This window comes from Petaurus breviceps, unplaced genomic scaffold (genome assembly GCF_028583685.1).
Source record: "Petaurus breviceps papuanus isolate PSGF00001 unplaced genomic scaffold, PetGlider_PUasm1.0 90919, whole genome shotgun sequence".
NCBI classification, from domain to species: Eukaryota; Metazoa; Chordata; class Mammalia; order Diprotodontia; family Petauridae; genus Petaurus; species Petaurus breviceps.
The window spans coordinates 36,080,732-36,102,537 of record NW_027187378.1 but is presented as its reverse complement, the minus strand read 5'-3'; the positions used below and the strand labels follow the sequence as shown (position 1 = coordinate 36,102,537).

Sequence of the window (21,806 nt, the reverse complement as noted above, 5' to 3'; positions counted from 1 at the left end):
ATTACACTATGTTTTACGCTAAGCAGAAAATCAGGAAAGAGAACATGAAGAGTTTACTTATATACAGAATTTAGAATGAAAGATGAATTCCCCTAAAATACTTTAAAATATTAGATGTGTTTTGCTGCAAAATAGTTTATTTTAGTGCTTTTTTTCTGACATGACAGGTAGCCCTCAGGAAACATTAGTTTTTTACATTTACATGGACAATTCGTGAACATTCTAAAAAGTCTAACAACAAATAAAGCAAATTATGTGTTGGTATATTTAATTGAACCTGTTTTCTACAAAAGGAAAGTGTTGAACTAAATGATCTCTAAGACCTCCTGCTGATCTATAATTTTATATCCTATCACCATAAACTGCACAACCTTAGGCAAAATAATAAATGTATTTATGCCTGCTTCCCTACATATAACAATAGGGTTGTACTAAATAATCATATATGTCCCTTTGAACTCTAAAATTTTGTGATTTATGAAGTGAGAAAGGAACATTCTTTGTAGATCAGTTTATAATAAGTAGGTCAATTTATCATTTTCTCCTTCCTTCACAGTCCACGCCCAACAGAATTGTCTAGAATTATGACTAAGTCTAACATACTAATTAGGTAGCAATAAAATGATTTGAAAGAACCTTCATTTTTCCACGTTCACAAGGTATGTATTGAGAGGGAATACACACAGCTGTTGATAGCATCCATAACTGTCTCTCTAGTGCTACCTACATGACTTTGGGCAAGTCACATAATGTCTCTAGGTCCTAAGTTTTCTCATCTGTAAAACAACAGAATTGGATCAAATGTCCTCTGAAGTCCCTTTCTACTCTTAATCCACTATCCTAATTGTTTCAATGACAAAACATTGACAAAATATGTGCAAATATACTATTAAAATGGCATCTATCATTTCTTCTATAACGCCCTAGTCCAGAAGACAAAACAATAGCTTTTAACTAAATGTAGCTGATCTATGATACCAAATACTATACCTGTAAGTAATGTGTCCTTCCCTGATTGCTAACCAGGGACCAGGTTTGCTGCCGATGCTTCATTCCAGGATAAGCACTTCCTTCTCCAATTTCTGGACAGCTGTTGTGGTGGTGTATTAAACTGCCATATCTGTGGTGTCATTCAAATTCAATAGCTCTATGGATGGCCTGATGCCCAAAATAGCATCTAGTCACTTCCCAACAAAAGGGACTTGTTGGGTTTCCAGAGAGCACCAGGTGCCCTTCACAGTTTTTGCCGTATTTTGTTTGCAAGCCCTCGTCTTCATCTCCAAATGCTTCAAAACTACTTTATTACTGGTTTGGGACAAAAACTAAGGCGTATTTTTACATACTGCTTTTTTCCCCCTCTTCACCAGAAAAACATCCTGTAGAAGCCACTGTGACCCAAACATCAAGTAGCCTCTCTTGCTCAGCACAAGCTGAAAAAATGGACGTCATTCCTTGCAAAGGCAAAGAAAGCAGGTAACAAAAGACAGGAAACCCTAAAGGGATGAGAGGAGTCTGGAAAATTACTACCACTAAAAGCTTTTTGAAAAGAAGGAATGATGACATCAACTATCATTCTGTATTATTTCACTAAAGCAATGGATTATTGATGCCAATATTTATGCTACCTTAAGAAATTTACCTACAGTAGCATAATCAGAGAGACTCCCTAAGACATGGATCTGAAGGATCTGGTTTCAGCTGTTCATCTATCTATGTACTGACTAGATAAATTCCTAGAAAAATGTCTGTAAAACACACTTCTATATATAGAAGCCTACTTTCCCACACAACCTGAACAACGGGAGCTGTACTCCCATGAGGAAAAATCATATGGCTTAAAGCAAAAATAAAAATCCCTGCCCCATGCTGTCTGCTGGGAGTTGTAATCCCCATCCGGTTCCAGTTAGACTGTTTTGTCTCTGAGCATCTCAAAACATTTCCCCTCTTGACTTTAGGCTTCTCAAAGTATATTCTTACTCTACTGTCCCTTCATTAAAAGTCTTTTCCACTTAGAAAATCCAGATTTGTACAGCATCACGGTAGTTCGAGGTAAATGTACTATTGTATAGAACAGCCTGGTTCCAGTTCTTTGATCTTTCCACAATCTGCTAGGAGAATCACATTCTGGTCCCCACTATGGTCATACTTTAACCTGGTCCTGTAATTTCATATGAAAGTTTGTCTCCTCAGGCTCCAACCATATCTTCTAATTCTTAGTTATCCCACTTTGGCACCTGACAGTCACTCAGTAAACATTCATAAGCCTGTAACACAGTTTAATACCATCCCAGGAAATGATGGGGGAAAACAAAAGCTATACTGCACAAGATATTCCTGCTGCCCTCTAGGAGTTTACAATTTCACTTCAAGATGAAAAAAAGTTTTAAAAATATGATCAAATTAGTAGAACTGACAGTGAGTGCTATTAGAGAACAGAGAATGACACGGAGTCTTTTATGAAAGAGGTGAAATATTGACTTGGTCCTGAAGGGTTAAGAAGAAACAAAAATCTGCACAGGTAGAAAGTGGGGTAAAGAGGAGTAACAACAAAGGCTTATAATTAAGGAATGAGTAAAATGGTTCCTAAGCCAAGAGTGGACTGCCTGAGAGAATGGAACTGATGTCAGGGTCAAAGTGACTTGGTCTCAGTGACAATGCACAAAAATAGGCTAGAGAAGTTACAGACTGAGGGGACAAAAATTCACCAAGACTGGATTTTTTGGTAATATATAACAAGTTAAACATTTCCTGGCTTAAAACCTTCTCTGGAGGAATATCTATATATTTGTGGGCAAATGCAGTATGTAAAGTTTAAGAGATTTAGAAGCCTAGACAATTAAAATACAGGGTGGGTTATCATTTGTAAAATGGAGGGGGGAGGATCAGGATGGGGTCTTCTTGGATTTTGCCCCACATGTAGGAATGGCTCCACTTTCGTATTTACACCCAACAGTCAACAGTTCCAAGAAGATACCAGTTAAGAAAAGACTTTGAGGGACAGCTAGGTGGTGCAGTGAATAGCGCACCTGCCCTGGAGTCAGAAGGACCTGAGTTCAAATCCAGCCTCACACACTTAACACTTACTAGCCATGTGACCTAGCGCAAGTCACTTAACCCCAAATGCCCTGCCTCCTCCCCCACAAAAAAGGCAAAAAAAAAAAAGGCTTTGAAATGCAGGTGATATCAGGGAACAGTCTTATCTCCTCCATCCCATTTCATCCCATTCTCTCCCCTATCTATTCTCTATGGAATAGACTATTTAGGCAAGGGTAGCTTCTTGCAAATATAACACAGCTATACAAAAAGCCACAGCAAAACATCCTCTGAATCTTTTCCCCTTCCACATGGCTATCTACAAGTGAAACATAAGTAAGACACATCACTTTTCATTAAATACAAGACCTTTTATCAATCAATAGGGATGTATGCAGCCTAGTGGAGAGAATGCTAGAATTGGAATCAAGAAGCTCTGGGTTCACCTCCTGCCTCAGCTACTTACTAGCTGCATAATGCCCAGGGCAGTTACTGAACCTCTCAGTCTCAGTTTGCACACCTATAAAATGGTTATAATGATAACATCTATTTCACAGGATTGTTCTGAAGATCAAGTAAGATAACATGCATAAAGTGCTTTGACAAACTCAAAGCACAACATATAAACACTAATTAGCTAATATGTGCTAGGTACTATGATAGGTCCTGTAGTTGCAAATGCAAAAAAGTATCACTCTCTGCCTTTAAGAAGCTTATATTGGAGGGAGGGGGAAAGGACATAAACCATGTTCACAGAAAATATAGGATATATTCTTTAAAAAAATAACAGTGATCAGTCTCTTGAAGGAGATGGCAAGTGAGTTAAGGAAGGGAGACAGGGGTTCAGAGGTGGAGGTGAGAAAGGATAGGTGTTTTAGGAATGGGGAACAGACTGTGCAAAGGAACAGAAAAAGAAGATGGAATGCTGTGTGCTGTGTACCAGGAATAGCAAGTAGGACAATTTGGCTCAACAGAGATTTCAAGAGAGGAAGTAATATGTTGATGAGGTAGAAACATCTAAACTTGGCAAATGTTTTGGATATGGCTTGTGAGGGAAAATGAAGAGTCTAGCAATGACTTGGAGGTTATGAAGCTAGATGATTAGAAGTATGTGGTGCCATCAGCACAAATAGGGAAGTTAGGAGGAGGAATGGGTCTGAGGAAAAAATAATGAGTTCTATTTTAGATGTCTATGGGCCATCCAAGTGGAGATACACAGAAGGGTAGGTGGGACTGGAATTCAGTAGAGATATGAGCACTGGATATGTAGATATGGAAGTCATCTGCCCAGAAATGATAGTTGACTTCATGGACCTAATGAGTTCACTAAATGAGAAAGTGTAAAGGGAGAAGAGAAGGTTCAGGATAGAATTCAGGAATAAATGCATGAAAGTAGTTCAGGAATCAGACTTTCCATTTCCTCTCACTCTCTACTGGGGCTTACTTAATCACTCATCTTCCATCTGCATAAGACAGAAATTCCAAACCATACCACTTTCAGAAGCCATAAGTATCAAATCAATAGTAATTTGAATCAACTGTCCCTAGATGAGTCATTAAACTTAAGTTACCCAGTTGATTTTTTAAAGGGATAGTAAACAAAATTAAAACAAATGAGAACTTAACGTATAGTAATGAAGCTGAATATACAGTAAGGTGCTTAAAGAAAAATTAGAGCATTTACAACGTATCTATAATTATATCAACATCACTGAATATGCCTAACAACCCATAGGTACCTAAGATATGATGTAAATACTATCAGCGTACTTTGATGTTTTGCATTTCTTGGGCTTAGTGTTAAGATTATTACTCTTTATGCCAGCTAATTACATTTAATGAAATGAATTTTGTGGCCCAGAAAAAAAGCAAGATTTAGGCAGAGGCTACCATGCCATCTGGCCTAACTTTTTCCATTATACAATCACACATTGCTCATGGGGTGACCAACTTAATGCAATTAGGCCACAGAATCATGAGAATAGTTGAGATGTGATTGAATGGTTCATATTTGTGAGATTCTAATAACAGGCCTCAAACAAAAAATGGTAATTTGTCTAATGAACCCTGAAAAATTAGCATTCCCAAGTATTCAGCATATGTATGAAAGATTAGTCAGGAGTTTTCATTAAGGACTTCCTGATTCCCCAACCTTTGCTCTGACTATATCCATATATATCATAATTATTTATACCCAGCTCTAATTTATTATGAAATCATTAGAACTGTACCTCATGTGCTACTATACAAAATCACACAATATAATTTCTTTTTTATTGTTTAACTTACTGGTCCACCAAATATGTAGAGGAAACTTGCTATTGCATAGTTTCAAAAATCAGCTCCTCTAGCTACTAATCTATTATGAATTTGTCTATTACTCCTTCCAGCAGTAAACTCAACATCTATTAATGCAGCAATTTACTACCATATTTGCTCAACGCAAGCTATTAATCACTTTGGGTCGATGGTTATTGGCAAAGCCATCCCAACCCTTTAAATCTTTAATATTTCAATATTACTGGTGAAAATCTATGAAAATGTATTACCCGCCCTTAAACTGAGAGCAATAAGCCACCAAAAAAAACTCTTTATCAAACTTAGAACTTTTGCAACATTTACTTCAACTGCCAATCATACAGCCAGCTGACCACAGCCTGATCCTATACCATTTCCTATTCTCCATCCCAAAGATTCGTAGGGAAGAAACAGGGTTGTAAACTGAGTGCAAAAAAACGAAAGCCATTTGTTTGGAAAGCAGTAGACCTCCTCAACATTACAAGATAACCACGACTTTTTTTCATCGGCCCCCTTCCCGCCCTCCCCCACAGAAGAAAGTTAGCATTTTTACTGCTTAGTCGTGACAGTCCGACGGACATGCTCCTTCTCCCACCCACGCGTGGAACACCCTCAAACCTTCCACCTCTTTCCCAACCCTAACCTTTCCACTCGCACCAGGGGCTCCAGAGCTCACCCTCGAGGGCAGGGCTGGGGCCGCACCAGCAGTCAACCTTTCCTGCCTAGCGCCGGGGAGCCCACTGCGCACGTGGTCCGGTCTAGCAGGGTAGCTGGACCGAGACCGCGCCTGGCCTTGGATCCTCCGCCCACACCCTGGGCGCCGCTCGCTCTCCCCCCCCCCCCCCCCCCGCGGAGGGGGGAGGAGAGCAGAAAGAAGGGGAGGGTGCTGGCAGGCTCCGCCCCCCGCCTCGCCTCCCGGGGAAGGGGAGGGAGGAAGGAGGGAAGAGGGGAGTGCTCATGGGCTCCGCCCCCGCCTCGCCTCCCGGGAAAGGGGAGGAAGGAAGGAGGGAAGAAGGGAGTGCTCGTAGGCTCCGCCCCCCGCCTCACCGCCCTCCATCTGAGCGGGGGCGGGGCTTGAAATCGCCCCCCACCCCACCCCTACGGCTCTCAGGCGAAACAGCGCGAGAAGGGGAGAATGGGTGGGCAGGACCCTCGAGGAGGGAGAAGGGGCGCGGCGAGGAGAGGGGGGAAGAAACTGCTGGACTGAGGGCGGGGTCGCGGCTCCACCTACCCACGGAGGGGGACACCCCCTAAGGCGGGCCGAAGGGCTCTGCCCGGTCTCGAGAAAGGGGTCCCCACCTTCCCTCCCCAAGAGCCAGCGGCTCGGGGGGAGGGGAAAAAGGAGGGGGATCAGTGGTCTCTGGAGGACTTGCGTACTTTCTGCGAGACCATTAACGAGGACCCCTCAGCTCGGGGCCAGGAGGGGGAGAAAAGGGGAGGGGGTCTCGAGAGGGGGGCGGGGCAGTGACGCGTCCGAAGGGGAGGGAAACCCGGGTCCACTCACGCGCCCGGAGGCGGCACCAGGGCCGCAGCTTCTGTCCCGGTCAAAAATTGGGAGGAAAAGGAAAAAACAAAAACAGAAAACAAGGAAAAAAACTAACATATAGGCTATAGGCCAGTATAGGTGATATCAATCTATATCAGGCTTCTCCTCCTCTCCGGAAACAGACAGGCCGGCAGGAAATGACGATGGCAGGGGTCGGCCGGGGCCGCCGGGTCTAAGCAATTCCTGTGCGCCGGGTCCCCAACTAGGGTGAGAGAGGCTGAGAGCGGGCCGAGGCGCTGGCCCCGGGGCCGCCTCCCGAGCGTGAGTTGGAGTCGTTCACCTCCCTCGCCCCCCCCCCCCCCCCCTCCCTCGCCTCCCCTCCTTCCCCCTCGCGCGAAGGCCGCGTCACGGGCCGCAGGCCCCGCCCCTGACGGCGGCTCGCCCCGCCTCCTTCCCCGCTGCATTCCTTATGCCCCTCTTTATCCTTGCTCCCTCCCCTTTCCCCCATTCCGTCTTCTGCTCCGGCTCTCCCCTTACCCTTTCTCCCTCCTCCATACCCACTCGTTCTTCTGCTCTCTATTCCAGTCCCTTTGTCCCAGTGCTTCTGCTCCCTTATCCCTTTTTCTTCCTTTCCCTTCCCCCACTCCATTCTCTTCTTCCCTCTCTTCTTACCGGGAAGGGGACAGGGAACCCGAGTTAAAAACCAGACTTCCTGTCCCCCTTATGTGTGCCTTTGGGCCCAGGTTCTTCCCCTCTTAAAATAATGTGGCACTATGGATAGATTTATGGGGTCCAATGAATAGAGTAGTCCTGGACTCAGGAAGATGTGAGTTCAAATTCAACCTGAGACATTTACTAACCCAGTAATCCTTCCATCCTCCCCCCCCCCCCCTCTCTTTTCCCTCTTAGGCAAGTATTTTCCTGCCATTGGGTTTGCCAGTTCTTTATCTGTAAAAGAAGAGGTTGGATAACCCCCAAAGGTTCCTTCTAGATCTCCATCCTCCTTTGTCTCTTTCCTCACTCCCAGACTCTTCCCTTGTCTTCATTTCCCTTCTCTTAACAGTTCCCTTTAGCACTTCTCTTTGTCTCCTCACTTCCCACTGAACTTGTTGGGTGAAGAGGGCAATTTTCCCTGTTAACCTTATTCCTAAAATTCTCCAGGAATCACAGGAAGCAATGTTTCCCAGATTTCTCTGATGATAGGAATCGTGATAGTGATTTCAGTATTACAGGGTATTACAGGTAAGGAAATTCCCATTCTTTGGTGTCACCTTCTTTGCCACAACATTTTTAGATGGCTTCCTAAAGTACTGCCTAGGTTAAGTCACTCACCCTGTCACTTGGGCAAGTCTTGCCCAGTTTGTATCAGAGATGAGGCTAGAATACACATCTATCCAGGCTTCAAAGCCAGCTCTTTCTATGCTACACTGTGCTCCCTCCGTTATCATACCATTTAAAGTTTAGAGAAAATGTTGGGGAAAAAATGATTGACCACTAAAATTTCTAATACAAAGTGGAGAGTTAGAGCCTCACTTTCCTTAGTCTGCTAAATGAGAGAGTTGGACTAGATGAACTCCAAGTTCCCTTTCAGTTCTAATATCTTAATAAAAAATTTTCTGAGTTATTTGATTTTAGAGAAATTTTTTTTAAAGTAGCAAGTCACATAACTCCAAATTGGTTTCAGTCATTTATTTTTAAGAGCCTGTGTAATGTTGCTGATGGGAATTTTCTGCATTGAGAGACCCCTTAATTTAGACATTTTCTTCATCTTTCCCTGGTAAAATATACCTTTCAGCCCAGTCTTTTTTCCTTTACTTTTTGTAGGAATTCAGAGGTCTTACAGATTTGGAGTTGACATTACAATCCCTTAGGCCTATATTTGGGGTCCTGAGACAGCAAGAAGCAAGGTCATTGAAAAATTTCATTAGTACATGAAAATTAGATTAACTACACATTAGTTCTTTCCAGTGTCTTTTCATAAGCTTAAAATTCTGTATATTAAGAAATATGAAACCTCTGTCTGAAAATTTCATGTTTTCTGGTACCTATAATCAAGGTACTAGGGTCAAGGCTTGATGACATACGTTTGATTCCCAAGTCAACTAACTTATGTACTTGTCCAAACCCTGAAATTTCTGACAGAGGTTGTTTTGAGTACATTGTATTATGCCATTTTATCCTGATCTAATCAGATTTTTACCTGGAATTTGTCAGATCTGCCTAGCATCTCTGCATCTCACCTCCTTTTTGAAATAACTGCAGTCCTTCACAAAAACAGTTTGTGACAAAGGTCATTTGGCACAGTAGAGAGTCCCAAATGACATTCTAATCATGAGTAGTCTCTCAGGAATCTCATTGAAACATTAACTGGCTAGGTGAGTGCCACAGGAACAAATGCCCTTGGACATTTTGCTCCATAACTAGAGTTGAAGGCTATGGTGGCATGCTATAACCACACAGCAGTTGCTTGTGTATGTGGCTGCCTCAGCTGGTTGAGGTCAGGGTCCATCACCATGTAGGTCACTTAGTATTATTCTGTACCATGGTTACAGACCCATACTCCTGGCAGTTAGTCATCTCATTAATAATGCATATCATTGACCACAATAGGGACTATACAAGAATGAGTTTGAGGGCCAGGTTAATGGGGTAGAAAAAATGCTGGACTAGGAATCAGAAGACCTAAGTTTGGCTTTGCCACTTTCTAGTTCTTTGACTGGGAATGAGTAACTTTTCTGATCCTGTTTCCTCATTTCTCAAATAGAATTCAGAATACTTGTACTACTGTGTCACAGGGAAGGTATGAGAAAAGTACTTTATAAACTATGGGTTGATAGAATTTAGAACTGGAAGAGACCTTTGGAATCATCTAGTCCAATCTCTTAATTTTACAGATAAGGAAACAGGATGTGAGGTAATGACTTACATCATGTCAGGTCAGTTCTTCAGTGATACTACTTGACTTGTCAATTCAGACCACAAACCCTATTATAACTTAGGAGACAATCTTTGTGTCTTTGTAGTCTAAAAATCAGTGTAAATCTTTCATCATAACTACTAGAGAGTTGATTCAGAACATGTCCTACCAATACAGGATCAGTTTTATAAATCAGTCAGTTGACATTTTAGCATTTAATATGTGCCAAGAACTGTAATAAGCCCTGAGAATAGAAGGAGGGCAAAAGGTTTTCCCTGTTCTTAAGGAGCTCACAGTCTCATGGGGAGGGGGAGGGATCTTGGGGTTGGAAGTAACATGCAAACAGCAATGAACAAACAAGATATAGACAGGATCAATTGGAGAAAATCATATAAGGAAGGCAGCATTAAGAAGGATTGGGAAAGGCTTCTTGTAAAAGGTAGGATTTTAGCTGGGACTTGAAGGAAGCCATGAAGTGGAGAAATGAGAAGGAAAGGAATTCCAGGCCTGGCATCAGCCAGTGAAAAGGCACTGAAAATTGGGAGATGGCATGTCTTGTTTGACAAACAGCAAAGAGGCCAATGTTATTAGATTAAAAAGTATGTGGAAGGGAGTGGGGAGTAAGGTATAAAAAGACTGGAAAGGTGGAAAGGGGTTTTAAAGCCAAATAGAGCATTTTATAGTTAGTCCTGAAGGTAATAACCACTGAAGTTTATTGAATACAGGGCTGACATGGTCAAGCTTGTGCTTTAGAAAGTTCTGTGTGACACCTGGGTGGAAAATGGAACCGAGTGGGGAAAGACTTGAGGCAGGCAAACACACCAACAGTCTATTGGAATAGGGCCTTTTCTCAGTTCTCATCCTTGACCTCTCTGCAACTTTTGATACTGCCTGCTACCCCCTCTTACATATGCTCTTCACCCTTGGCTTCTGTGACAGTGGTCTCCCGCAGTCTAACTACTTTCTAGGCTTCTTGTCAAGACTGTCATGCAGTTCCCTCCCCCAGTGTGGGTGTCCTCTGATGCTTTGTCCAAGGCTATTCTCTCTACATCCTTTGCCTTGGTTGTCTTAAGTACTTTTAAATTCAGTTATCTTTTCTAGGTAGATGACTTCCAAATCTCTAGGTCTACCCCACTCTGTCTTCTTGAATTCTGCTTCATCTCAAAATGCTTGCTAGACATCTCCATGTGTATATCCCATGTACATCTCAAACAAACTCATGTTAAAAATGTGACTCGTTATCTTCCCTCTTAAGCCCATCCCTTCAGGATTTCTGTTTCTGTTCTTCTAACTGCATTCCTTCTTGACTCTTTCATCTCTAGTATCTAATCAGTTACCAAGTCTTATTGAGTCTGCCTCCCCATCTCTGTCTATCTCCATCTTTTTATCATAAAATCTCCACCCAAGTTCAGGCTTTCTTCACCTCTTGCCCATACTATATTGTACAGCCAACTAATTGGTCTCTATGCCTCTGATCTCTCCTCTCCAATCTATCCTTCACACAGCTGTCAAAATCATCTTTCTAAGGCAGAGGTCTGACCATTTCACTCCTTTGTTCAAAAGCCTTTTAGTTACTCCTAAAGTAGAAACTCGTCAGCCTAGCACTCGTTCTTCATGGTCTGGGCCCAGCCTAACCTATTTTTCCAGCCTTGTTTCTCATAATTTCTATTTTAACCCAACTAGAGTACAGTGCCTTGAACTGGACATGCCTTTTCCTGCCTTCATGCTTTAGTGAAGGCTGTCATGTCAACACCCATGCTTGGAATGCACTCACTTATCCTGTCTCTCCTCTCAGAATCCTCTTCCTACTCCAAGGTTCAGCTTAGGTGCCATCTCCTAAGTGAAGTCTTTCCTCATTCCCCTAGTTTTAGTGCTTTTGTCCTCCAGATTATCTTATATTTACTATCAGTGTGAATAGTATGAAAATACAAGCTGTGCCTTGCATATAGCAGGTTAAATTGAATGGATAGGAATTCAAACAGGGCCATAACAATGTATCAGCCAAATCCTAAATATCTAAGACACTACTGCTTCCTTTTGACTTAAAACAATTATTTTAAAGAAGAAACCTGTTTTGCTTCTATTCAGAAGAAAATCTACAACTTGACTTTTGAAGATTAAGTAGTTCAGCACAGTTGTCTATAGCATTAGCATGTGGACATAGCATCCCTAACATCTATATGTTTTTACTTAATAATATTAATTTACATTTGCATAGTACTTAATGTGTGCCAGACACTATGCTAAGCACTTTATAGTTATTATCTCATTTGGTCCTCACAACAACCCTGGGAAGTAGGTGCTATTATCATCCTCATTTTATTGATGAGGAAACAGATAAACTAAGGTTAAGTGACTTGCCCAGGGTCACACAACTAAGTAAGTGTCTGAGGCCGGATTTGAACCTGCCTTCTTGACTACAGGCCTAGTGCTTTATTTCCTTCTGGCTAATTTCCAGAGGACATATCTTCATAAATATCAAAATGCAAATTGATTTTAAAGTAAGTGCTCACATTCCCAACACTCTAATTTTAACCAAGTTAAACTTAACCTTTCATAATACCCACTGGATTCAGGCTCATTCAGGACATCCAAAAATAATAGCTAAGGTTTGAAATGAGAGGTAGTGTGATTTGGTGATACCAGTGCTAGCCTTGAAGAATTTTGGAGCCTAGAGAAGCTAAGGTTCCTCCTGCCTCCACCCCTAGCACTTAGTAGTCATATGATGGCTGGCAAGTATTTTGACATATCTGAGCCTCAGTTTTCTCATCTGTATAAGAGAAACAATAGTCATAGTACTTATCTCATAGGCTATGAATATGAAAGGAGAATGTATGAGAAAAGCTTTACAAACCATAAAGTGCCATATAAATATCAACTATTATTAAAGGCTCTATGGCTAAGAATAGGTTTTGAGAAATTTCATTCACACAAGGTGCAAGCTTCAGGAAGGGAAACCCACCTAGCACTCAGTAAATACTTTTTAACTCAAAAATCATATTGATGAATTACATTAATGTACCATTTTGAAAACTTAGAAGAAGGGTTAAAATATTCATATAGTAGAATAATGTTTCATGCAGTATTTCCATTGCTATAGACAATATAGAGAAAATTGCAAAAATGACTTCTTAGATATTCTCATTATCAGAAAATGAATAACTCCTGTGAGGTTAGCAGTCGTCACCTGTTCAATTTTAACTTTTTCTGTTGATGTTCATAATAACTAGATGGACTTCCATTAGATATTAGAACATTTTATGGAAAAATTTCCATTTTAAAATATTCAAAAGTATTCTTTAGGGAAGGATTTAATTTACTTAATATAAATAAAATTAATAATATTAAGAAAAATAAAGCTGTTGCCTTAATTTTTCATTTGCTTTGGACAAGAGCTGTTAATTGTACTTTTAGTGGAAAGCATCACATGAAGAAGATACTTCCTTTGAGTAGAAGACAAACTTGAATTCAACATTTATTTAGGCTTTTATTTATGAAGAACTACTACGTATGTATACTCTGTCCTAAGAGTTAGAAGTACAAAGATGAAAAGCAATGGGCTCTAACTTCAGATAACTTAGGGGGGATAACGAATGTGATAAAAGGCAAAATGCTGTAAGGGCAAAAGAGGGGTTTAGATAATGACTTGAGAATTTTAAGAAAGGGGAGATCACAGGGTAACAGATCTAGACCTGAAAGGGATCCCAAAGCCCATTTTAGTATCATAAGGATGGTAGCGTCAAAGTTGGAAAGGCCTCAGGTCATCTAGTCCATTTTTACAGATGAGGCCATTGAGGGCTCAGTGACTGAGCAACTTGTGTGGAGTCATAAAAGTGGTGTTAGAGACCCTTAAGCCATGTCACTTTTCTGGTCATCTAAAGCTCACTGAAGAAAAATTTAATGAAAGAACAAGGCACCTACACTGAACCTTGGAAGGATACTTATAGATGAAGATGAGGAGGAAGTGCCTTCTAGGCATGGCAGATGGCCTGTGTGAATGCACAAAGGTGTAAAAGGGTAGGGTAAGATCAGGAAATTCCCCGTAGTCTAGTTTGGCTCTAATGTAGAACTTAGGCAGTGGCATATAGTGAAATAAAGCTTGAAAGGTAGCCTGGAGCTAGACTGTCGAGGAACCCAAACGCCATACTAAGGAACTTCTATCCAACAGACACTAGAGAGCCCCTGGAGGGGCAGGAAAATAATATAAATTGCTTCAAAGATACAATGATTTCATCGTTGTGAGTACTTCCACAGAAGCATATCACAAGCTCTCTAAGTCTTAGTTTCTGTGACTAAAAATTCTTCACTTTGAAGCCAACCTGGTGCCCTGGCAACAAACATATGATCCTTCTCTGGACCCTTGCTGCAGTTCAGGTCCTTTCAAGTTAGAAAAACTTGGTGGCCTTGAGACTCCAGGGTAACCTCCATGCCATGATGATCATCAGAACAGAATTTTAGTACAGAACCTAAATGGCAGAGCAGATAAAAAACAAAACAACTTTTCTTTCAATATAATGAAACATAGAGGAGAGAGCTTCAGTATCTAGAAAATTCTCGTTGGTAGTATTAGGACTATCAAATATTTTCAAGGCTGGTATCATTTTTGCAGCATTGGCATCATAGCTAGAACCCTATAGGTCTTCTCTTTTAAAGTGCCCTACTGCCTTTATCTTCATCGTTGGTAAGATTAAGATTTGTAAAGTGTGCACACTGACCTTCCCAACCAGTTTCCTTCAGCAACACTGCTACTTAAAGAAGCCTGAGCCACCACCCGTAGTCTTTGAAAGTTGATAATAAAAATTAATTGTAGGGTCTAGTTAAGTTGCCAGTACTAGCAACATAACGTAAGAAAATATGATTTCTTTTTTCTATTACAGTAACATGGCTGGAGGTTATGGAGTGATGGGAGATGATGGCTCTATTGATTACACTGTTCATGAAGCCTGGAATGAGGCCACCAATGTGTACCTGATAGTGATTCTTGTTAGCTTTGGCCTTTTCATGTATGCCAGAAGGTAAGTTTATGAAATCATGAGATTAGATGTGAAAATTGGATGTCAGAACACCTCAAATAGTTAAAAATTATGTGGTTTATGTTTATGTTGTTCCTTCTACCATTTCCCTGACTTCCCAGAATAAAACACTCTTCCCTGGCCAGTACACCCCCAAATGGGTTGTTTCTTCTCATTGGAATGTAATCTGCTTGACAGTTTAAATATTTTGAATGAATAAATTAAGATGTTTATTGGGCACTTACTATATACTAAGCTAGGAATACTAGGAATAAAATATAAAAGCAAAGACATTTCCTGTCCTCAGGGAACTTATATTCTATATAGGGGTGTGGTGGCCACAGAGGGTAATTTTGTTTGGAAAGTTAGAGGAATGATGAGTGGAACCAATCAGATCAGGAGGACCCAAGAGCAGAAGTTCTGGAGCTGATGGGGTTAAGCCCTTAAAAAGGTAATATTGCTGGTAAGAAGATGACTGGGAATAAAGTAAAATGTGGTTGGCATTGCACTGGGTATATACAGTGGGGGCCACATGAGACATTCACCAGTAAAGGTCTGTCTTCTATCACTTAGTTTAATTTCTTCTACTTCTCTTTCTAGCCTAATCTCATGACTTGAATTCAAGAGAGCTTGATACTGGAGGTTTCCTCCTACTGTTTCTTCTAAACTGGAGTACTCTCCTTCCCCCATAGTTTAGCTTTTTTCATATCCACTTTTGATCACACTGTTCCTTTTGTTCCCTATTCCCAGAAGGCCTTATGCTTCCTTACCTTCAGTTGCTGAAATACCATCCATCCTTTACACCCAAGATCAAATGCCACCTCCAAGAAGTTATGAAATTTTGGTCATTTATTAATGTGGTCCTGTGTAAGCCACTTTCCTTTCTGAGCCCATGTTTTCTCATTGGCAAAATGGAGATAATAATACTTACACTAATTACCTCCTATAGTTGTGAAGAAAGGCCTTCATAAACCTTATAGTTCTCTATAGATATGAGTTGTTAAAGGATGAGACAGATAAGGACCAGAGACAGATGTTGCTTAAATTATAGAATGGAAATTCTTGTGTATTTATAGATTCTACCATTTGTGGATATACCTAAGCCAGAGAAGGGGCCAAAGTAGCACACTGTGTTTCTTCGCTTTCATAAATGATATAACCTAGTCATATGGTGGAACAAAAAGATTACACTGAAATCGTCTAAACATAAAATATTTCTTTTGAATATTAGGAACAGGAGAATAACAACATATTATATGAACAGACATTTTTATTGTCTTTCACATTTCTAATTACTTTTCAATGTGTGTTTTAGGAATAAAAGGAAAATCATGAGAATATTCAGTGTACCTCCTATGTCAGAAACTTTGACAGAGCCCAACTTCTATGACACAACGAGCAAAATACGTTTAAGGCAACAACTAGAAATGTATTCTATTTGTAAGTATTTATAGTGGATTCAGTTTCAGAGCTCTAGAGTTATATAAGCATGCTTTCCGTTTGGATTGTATCCATTAGCATTAGGACAGTTCACATCTTTAAATATTGAACACAATAACTAAGTACTCAATAACTTAGAGGAAAATAAGAATTTCTAATGTTTAAGTGGTGTACTAATTGTTCATTTCCTCTGATTTTGGTAAAGGATATTCCAAATTAAGTGAAGATAAATCTGTGTAATTTTGTTTTTAATAAGTTTGGCATTACAGATACTGGTACTTTAATGGATCCATGATCTAACTGGTGTTAAAAGCAGTGAGGTTGTGTAATAGAGTTCCCACCTGGAATCAGGAAGACCTGAGTTCAAATCTGGCCTCAAATACTTACTAGCTATATGACAAATCACTTCACTTCTATCTGTCTTACTTTGCTCCTCAGTAAAATGAGGACAATAATAACACCTACCCCCCCCCCCACCAGAGTTGTTGTGAATCTCAAATGAAATAATATTTGTAAAGCATTTAGCTTTACAGTGTCTGGTACATAGTGAGCACTATAGAAATGTTAGCTATCATTATCAATATTATTGTCACTAGTATTACTCCCTCCACTGGTAGAGTGCAAACTTTTCGTGCCTTCTTGTCATTTGCTCTTTTTGTTCCTGTGTCTCTGTAATTCCTCCTTAGAAGATCTACACTATGTACTATTGGCCTTTCTCTAGTTCATGGATGTAGAGTTAGAAAGGATTGTAGAGGTCATTTAATCCCACCATCTCATTTGATAGATGAGGAGACTGAGGAACAGAGGGGTTAATTAACTTACCCAAGTGGTAAAGCTAGTAAATATTTGAGGCAGACTCTTGAGTTGTTTTTAAACTCGGTGTGTCCAAAATTGAGTTAATTATCTTCCCTCACAAACCCTCCTCTTTCTAACTTCCTTGTTCTTGTCAAAGGCACTGGCATCTTCCTAGTCACCCAGTCACAGTCTAGGTGTCCTCCTTGACCCTTCTTTCTTATTCCTCATATCCAGCCTGTTTCCAAGTTCTGTTGATTTTCTCTTCATATCATCCCTCATGTTGGCACCTTCTCATCTTTGATACTCCTGCCACCCTAATACAGGCCCTCATATTCAGTAGCCTTCTGGTTGGTCTATCTCAAGTCTCCTCTCTGTTACACCCTATACTGGATACATGATCCAGTACATGCTTAACTATTAAGTGATTTTCCTAAAGCCCATGTCTGACTATGTCATCACCCCTCCCCCCTTCACCCATCTAATAAAGTACAGTGGCTTCCTATTGTCCCTAGGATCTAATATAAAGTCTTTTATTTGGCATTCAAAGCCCTTCATAATGTGACCTCCTCCTATCTTTCCAATCTTTTTTATACCTTATTTCTCCACTTTGTAACCTAGTGGCCCTGGTCTTCTTGTTGTCCATTACTAAATTGATAATTAATTTATGAAATTATTGAATAGGGCTACAGCTCTTTGGATACTTGTCAGGAAAGACCATACTTGACAGTGGGAAAACAGGGCAGCAGTCATACTTTAATAACCAAAATGGTCATAAGGACTAACAGAAAGGAAATACAAAGACAAGCAATGAAAAGTGGGGATATAGAGGCAGATGATGTGGGGAAGGAGGGAGAAGTGGGGAGGGAAGGGAAGGTAATGGGATGGTGAAGGAGGACTGGCAGTGCAAAGAGGAGGGATGGAGAGGGGATGAGTCATTTATGTATAGAGGATTGGAGTTGGGAGCGCTTGGCAGCAAGAACCCTTAGGAGATAGAAGAGGGCTCTGGGGCAGGAGTTTGAGGTCTCATTTTTGTAGGGTTTTTGAGGAAACAACAACTCCTATCTCTGCCACCTTGGGGTTAGTTCATTAACATATCCAGATCATCTCAAAGTTATCAGTAAAACTTCAAAGTCATTACCTGGTCTGGAGTTTATCTAGAATTTATGAATCATAGAACCAAACCTTGACAACAGTGCCTAGATGGTTTCTCCTGGTTGGGTACATATTACTAGGATGTGAATTTTGGTAAATTAAATGATACAATTTGCAAATGGTTTGTATGAGACATCCAGGTTCCCCTTTGCAATCTCACTTCCTGCTATTGCCCCTTTTACTGGCTACCCATAAAATTTGCATGCTATACTAATTAGGAAGGGGAGTGGGGGTGCTTGGGTAGAACAGAACAAGATACAACTTTAACACAATCACACAAGACATTCCATCTCCTTACTCCATGCCTTTTCACTGACTGTCCCCCAGGCCTGAAATTCTCACTCTCCTCATCTCCAAGGCAGCGTGGAAATTTAATAAATATTTATTGTGTGCCAAGCACTGTGTTAAACTCAGAATACAAATACAGTCAAAAAGAAAGCTATTCCCTGCTCTCAAGAAACTTACATTCAAATAGGGAAGTCTATAGGCAAAACGGATCTGAAAAGCAGAGAGTAAAGGAAGGGAAGCTGAGGGGAATGGGGTGTGGTATCAAAATCTGGAACATTAGCCAGCCTCGGCCCTACCCCAAAATGGAGGCCCAAAGAGAAACTCACCAGTAAGAGAAAGGGACTGGCAGAGTGGAAGGGATTTCCAGGTTGAGATGGCAAAGTCTGGAAAGTCAGAAGCAGAACCAGGAGCACCCGCTGGCTTTCCTGACTTCCATCAAGTTTCAGCTAAAATCCTACCTTTTGTAAGAAGGCATTTGCAGTCCTCCTTAATTCTAGTGCCTTCCCTCTGAGATTACCTTCCATTTATACTGTCTGTATCTTATTTGAACAAAAGTTGTTTGCATGTTGTCTCCCTTGTTGAACTGTGAGCTCCTTGAGGGCTAGGCTTGTTTTTATCTTTCTAACCCCTGCACTTAGCATGGTGCCTGGCATGGGGAGGGCACCTAATAAAGGCTTGTTGGTTTGACTTCTTGATTCCAAGTCTAGCCCCCTATCCACTATGCTCAGTTAGCTGTAATTCTTTTCATTCTTCTTGGATATCAGTGAAGCACTGAAATTGTCCATCCATTAGTCTTCTCTTATAACTAATTTGACCCCTTTTTCTGACTATACATGTCCTCAATGATATTTTTTATTCCATAGACAAAATCTAAAGTTAATGTCTTATCATGCTTGTCATCTAAAGTGTTGGCAAATTCCTCAAAACATAAACAAAAGGTTATTATTTACTTACCCTAGAGTAGAAGTATTTTAGGAAGAAGAAAATTTATCATATGAATACATTTGGTAAAAGCAATAATTTTTACTTATACTGTTAAATTTTTAATTAAAAGAACTTTGCTCATGTATATGTTCTGTTTCTTACTACAAATGTGATCTTGGTCATTTAACTTCTACAAGTCTCAATTTTCTCATCTGTAAGATGGAGATAAAATAGTATACTACCTAGCTACCCCATAGTACTGTTCTCTCAAATTAAATAATATATTAAAATCCCTTTGTGGTCCCAAAATACCCTATAAATGAGTAATTGTTATACTGTATGTTAATATCTTAAATAAGACTGATATGTATAGAATAAACTATTGTGTATTTGAAGATAGGTGTTTGGAAATGAGAGAAATATAAAGTAGATTAGCTTTCACTTGGGAAGTAGAATTACATACTAATTTAATTCAAAACTATTACTAATTCCTTGTAGAGACACTCATTAGTTGAATAGTATTTTAATAATGTTAACCAGAATGACCAGTTGCTTTCATTGTTTTAATAATAAATGTCACTAAGCTGCTTCTATTTTTTTTTTTCATTTTTTTTAACAGCAAGGAAATATGACTATCAGCAGCCACAAAACCAGACTGACAGTGTACAACTCTCCCTGGAATGAATGAATGCTTAGCTAACTGACAGCACAATTATATTTTGCTGACAGTTTGGTAGCAAAGTCAATTCAGAATTCTTTTTTTGCAAAAGCCTTGAAGAACATAAATTTCTTTGAATTTATGTATAAAACCATGTCAGTTTTTAATTAATTTTGCTTGTATAGATTATTTCCTTATTGTATAAATGAAAATAATACAGCAACTTTGAGTACAGGGCAGCTAGGCAGGAGGAATACATTTGAGTATACACAACTTTTGTTAAAAAGAGGATAGTTGTAGCATGTAGTTTATTTTGCAGTCTTAGGGAAGAACTGATCAGTCAAGGATGAAAATATATTTTCAGATTCCTGGCAGTTAACCACAGCTAATGTGAAAGAGACCCTATGTGTGGGGTAGTAGAAAGAAAGCTGGATTTGGAAGGGACCGGCCCAAGACCACACCCTGGTTCTGCCAGTTAGTGCCTACATGTCCCTGGGTAAATGACTTAATCCCTCCAGGCCTCTGTTTTCTAAAATATAAATGAGAGAATTGGACCAGGTGAACCCCAGGGACCTTGTCTCCATACTATGACCTCAGTCTCAGACATTTCAGACATTTTTTTATAGCTTAAAAAATGGAGGAGAGTTACTAGAAAAAATTCTTGGACTCTTCATACATGATATTATTAGTTGAATATTCTGTACCCTCATTTCTAGGATTTCTTTGTTAGTTTGACCCACCAGCCTCTGTAAATGACTGTCTTTTTTATTTCATGATTTCTCCTTTTCCTAATTTTAAAAGCCTTTTGTGGTTTCTTTTTCCTTTGATTGTATTACTGTGGTTTATTCCTTACCCTATTTTTTTTTTTACTCCAATCCTCTAGTTGGGGGGGAAAGGGGACGGAAAGCCAGAGGGAGAGTGGGTGGATATCCTGATGAGTCACTGGGGTGAACTGTGCCTGCCTGGGCCTCTGTGTTTGGGTGCTGGCCCCATTACAACCATTGTGTATTGTTTATGCTTTTCAGCTATCAGCTTCTTGGAAAAATCTTGTGTATTTTGTGCTTCACTATATTATGATGTTCGGGAGGATATTTATAGAGATCTGCTTATTTTTCATGTTTTATTTAATATCAATACAGTTATTTAAGTAGAGGATAATTGATTAGAAGTTGGTAAAACTATAGAAGTTTAACTGCCCATTTATTTAGCCAAGATTCAATATCTGAATCACAGCTATTCTTAATTTTCAAAGACAAAGCAAGATTGTTATTAACAGCACTTCTACAAATGTAAGAATTGATTCATAATACAATTTTGAAGATTAAAAACAGTTAAAATCAAGAAAACCTAATTTCCTTTTTTTAAAAGTTAAATTACATTGTTCAAAGGGAATTTATGTCAGTTCTGAATTGTCTCACCACATGAAACAGTTCATTCCAGCCACATAAGTTAGTTTCAGTGCCAGTCTAGTCTAGTAATTAAAGATTAGCTAAAAATTTGTAAACAAATACATCTAGGGAGAATGGAGTTCAGGGGGACCAGTCTTCTCCCACAAGACTTTGCTCTTATGAGAAGTGCCCTCTAGCTCCAAGAACTGAACACTGAAGGTCCAGTCCAGTTTGCCACTGAGATGCAGAGCAATCAGTCTTGGGCAGACCACATAAGGTGACTTAATTGCCTCATTTTCCTTCACTGAAAGGGGATAGTCACAAAAAAAACCAGATTGTTTTGGTGACCAGCAAACCTTGGCACATAGGGGAAAAGTTGTAGAGTTGAACTGACAGATGGGCTTCACCCCCACCA

At 40.0% G+C, this 21,806-nt stretch overlaps 2 protein-coding genes across 7 annotated transcripts in view; one reads left to right on the top strand and one right to left on the bottom strand.

The window, feature by feature from the left end:
* SLC20A2 (solute carrier family 20 member 2) overlaps window positions 1–7,068 on the bottom strand; it is a 116,619-nt gene extending 109,551 nt beyond the window's left edge. The window contains exon 1 of one of the 4 annotated variants that reach the window (XM_069075807.1): window positions 6,933–7,068. The gene's annotated coding sequence lies outside the window, so the exon portion shown is untranslated. Of the gene's footprint in view, window positions 1–5,974; window positions 6,219–6,835 lie in introns of those variants that run through there. The other 3 variants (XM_069075806.1, XM_069075805.1, XM_069075804.1) reach the window with 3 other exon arrangements.
* SMIM19 (small integral membrane protein 19) lies at window positions 6,945–21,349 on the top strand. Of its 3 annotated transcripts, XM_069075812.1 has the most exons (5): window positions 7,003–7,138; window positions 7,979–8,059; window positions 14,612–14,749; window positions 16,062–16,186; window positions 19,965–21,349. In XM_069075812.1, exons 3-5 carry the CDS (start codon window positions 14,616–14,618, stop codon window positions 20,027–20,029), a joined length of 324 nt encoding a protein of 107 aa, XP_068931913.1. In that variant the 5' UTR covers window positions 7,003–7,138; window positions 7,979–8,059; window positions 14,612–14,615; the 3' UTR covers window positions 20,030–21,349. The 3 variants fall into 3 exon arrangements, with proteins under 3 accessions (XP_068931915.1, XP_068931913.1, XP_068931914.1); XM_069075814.1 differs by lacking the exon at window positions 7,979–8,059 and having other exon boundaries at window positions 6,945–7,084; XM_069075813.1 differs by lacking the exon at window positions 7,979–8,059.
* The last annotated feature ends 457 nt before the right edge of the window (window positions 21,350–21,806 follow it).

Excerpts from the sequence above, each read along its gene's own strand:
- SMIM19 (XM_069075814.1), top strand. The coding sequence starts at position 14,616 with ATGGCTGGAGGTTATGGAGTGATGGGAGATGATGGCTCTATTGATTAC. Across the intron at positions 14,750-16,061 it reads CTTTTCATGTATGCCAGAAG|GAATAAAAGGAAAATCATGA; the intron begins GTAAGTTTATGA and ends TGTGTGTTTTAG. Across the intron at positions 16,187-19,964 it reads ACTAGAAATGTATTCTATTT|CAAGGAAATATGACTATCAG; the intron begins GTAAGTATTTAT and ends TTTTTTTAACAG.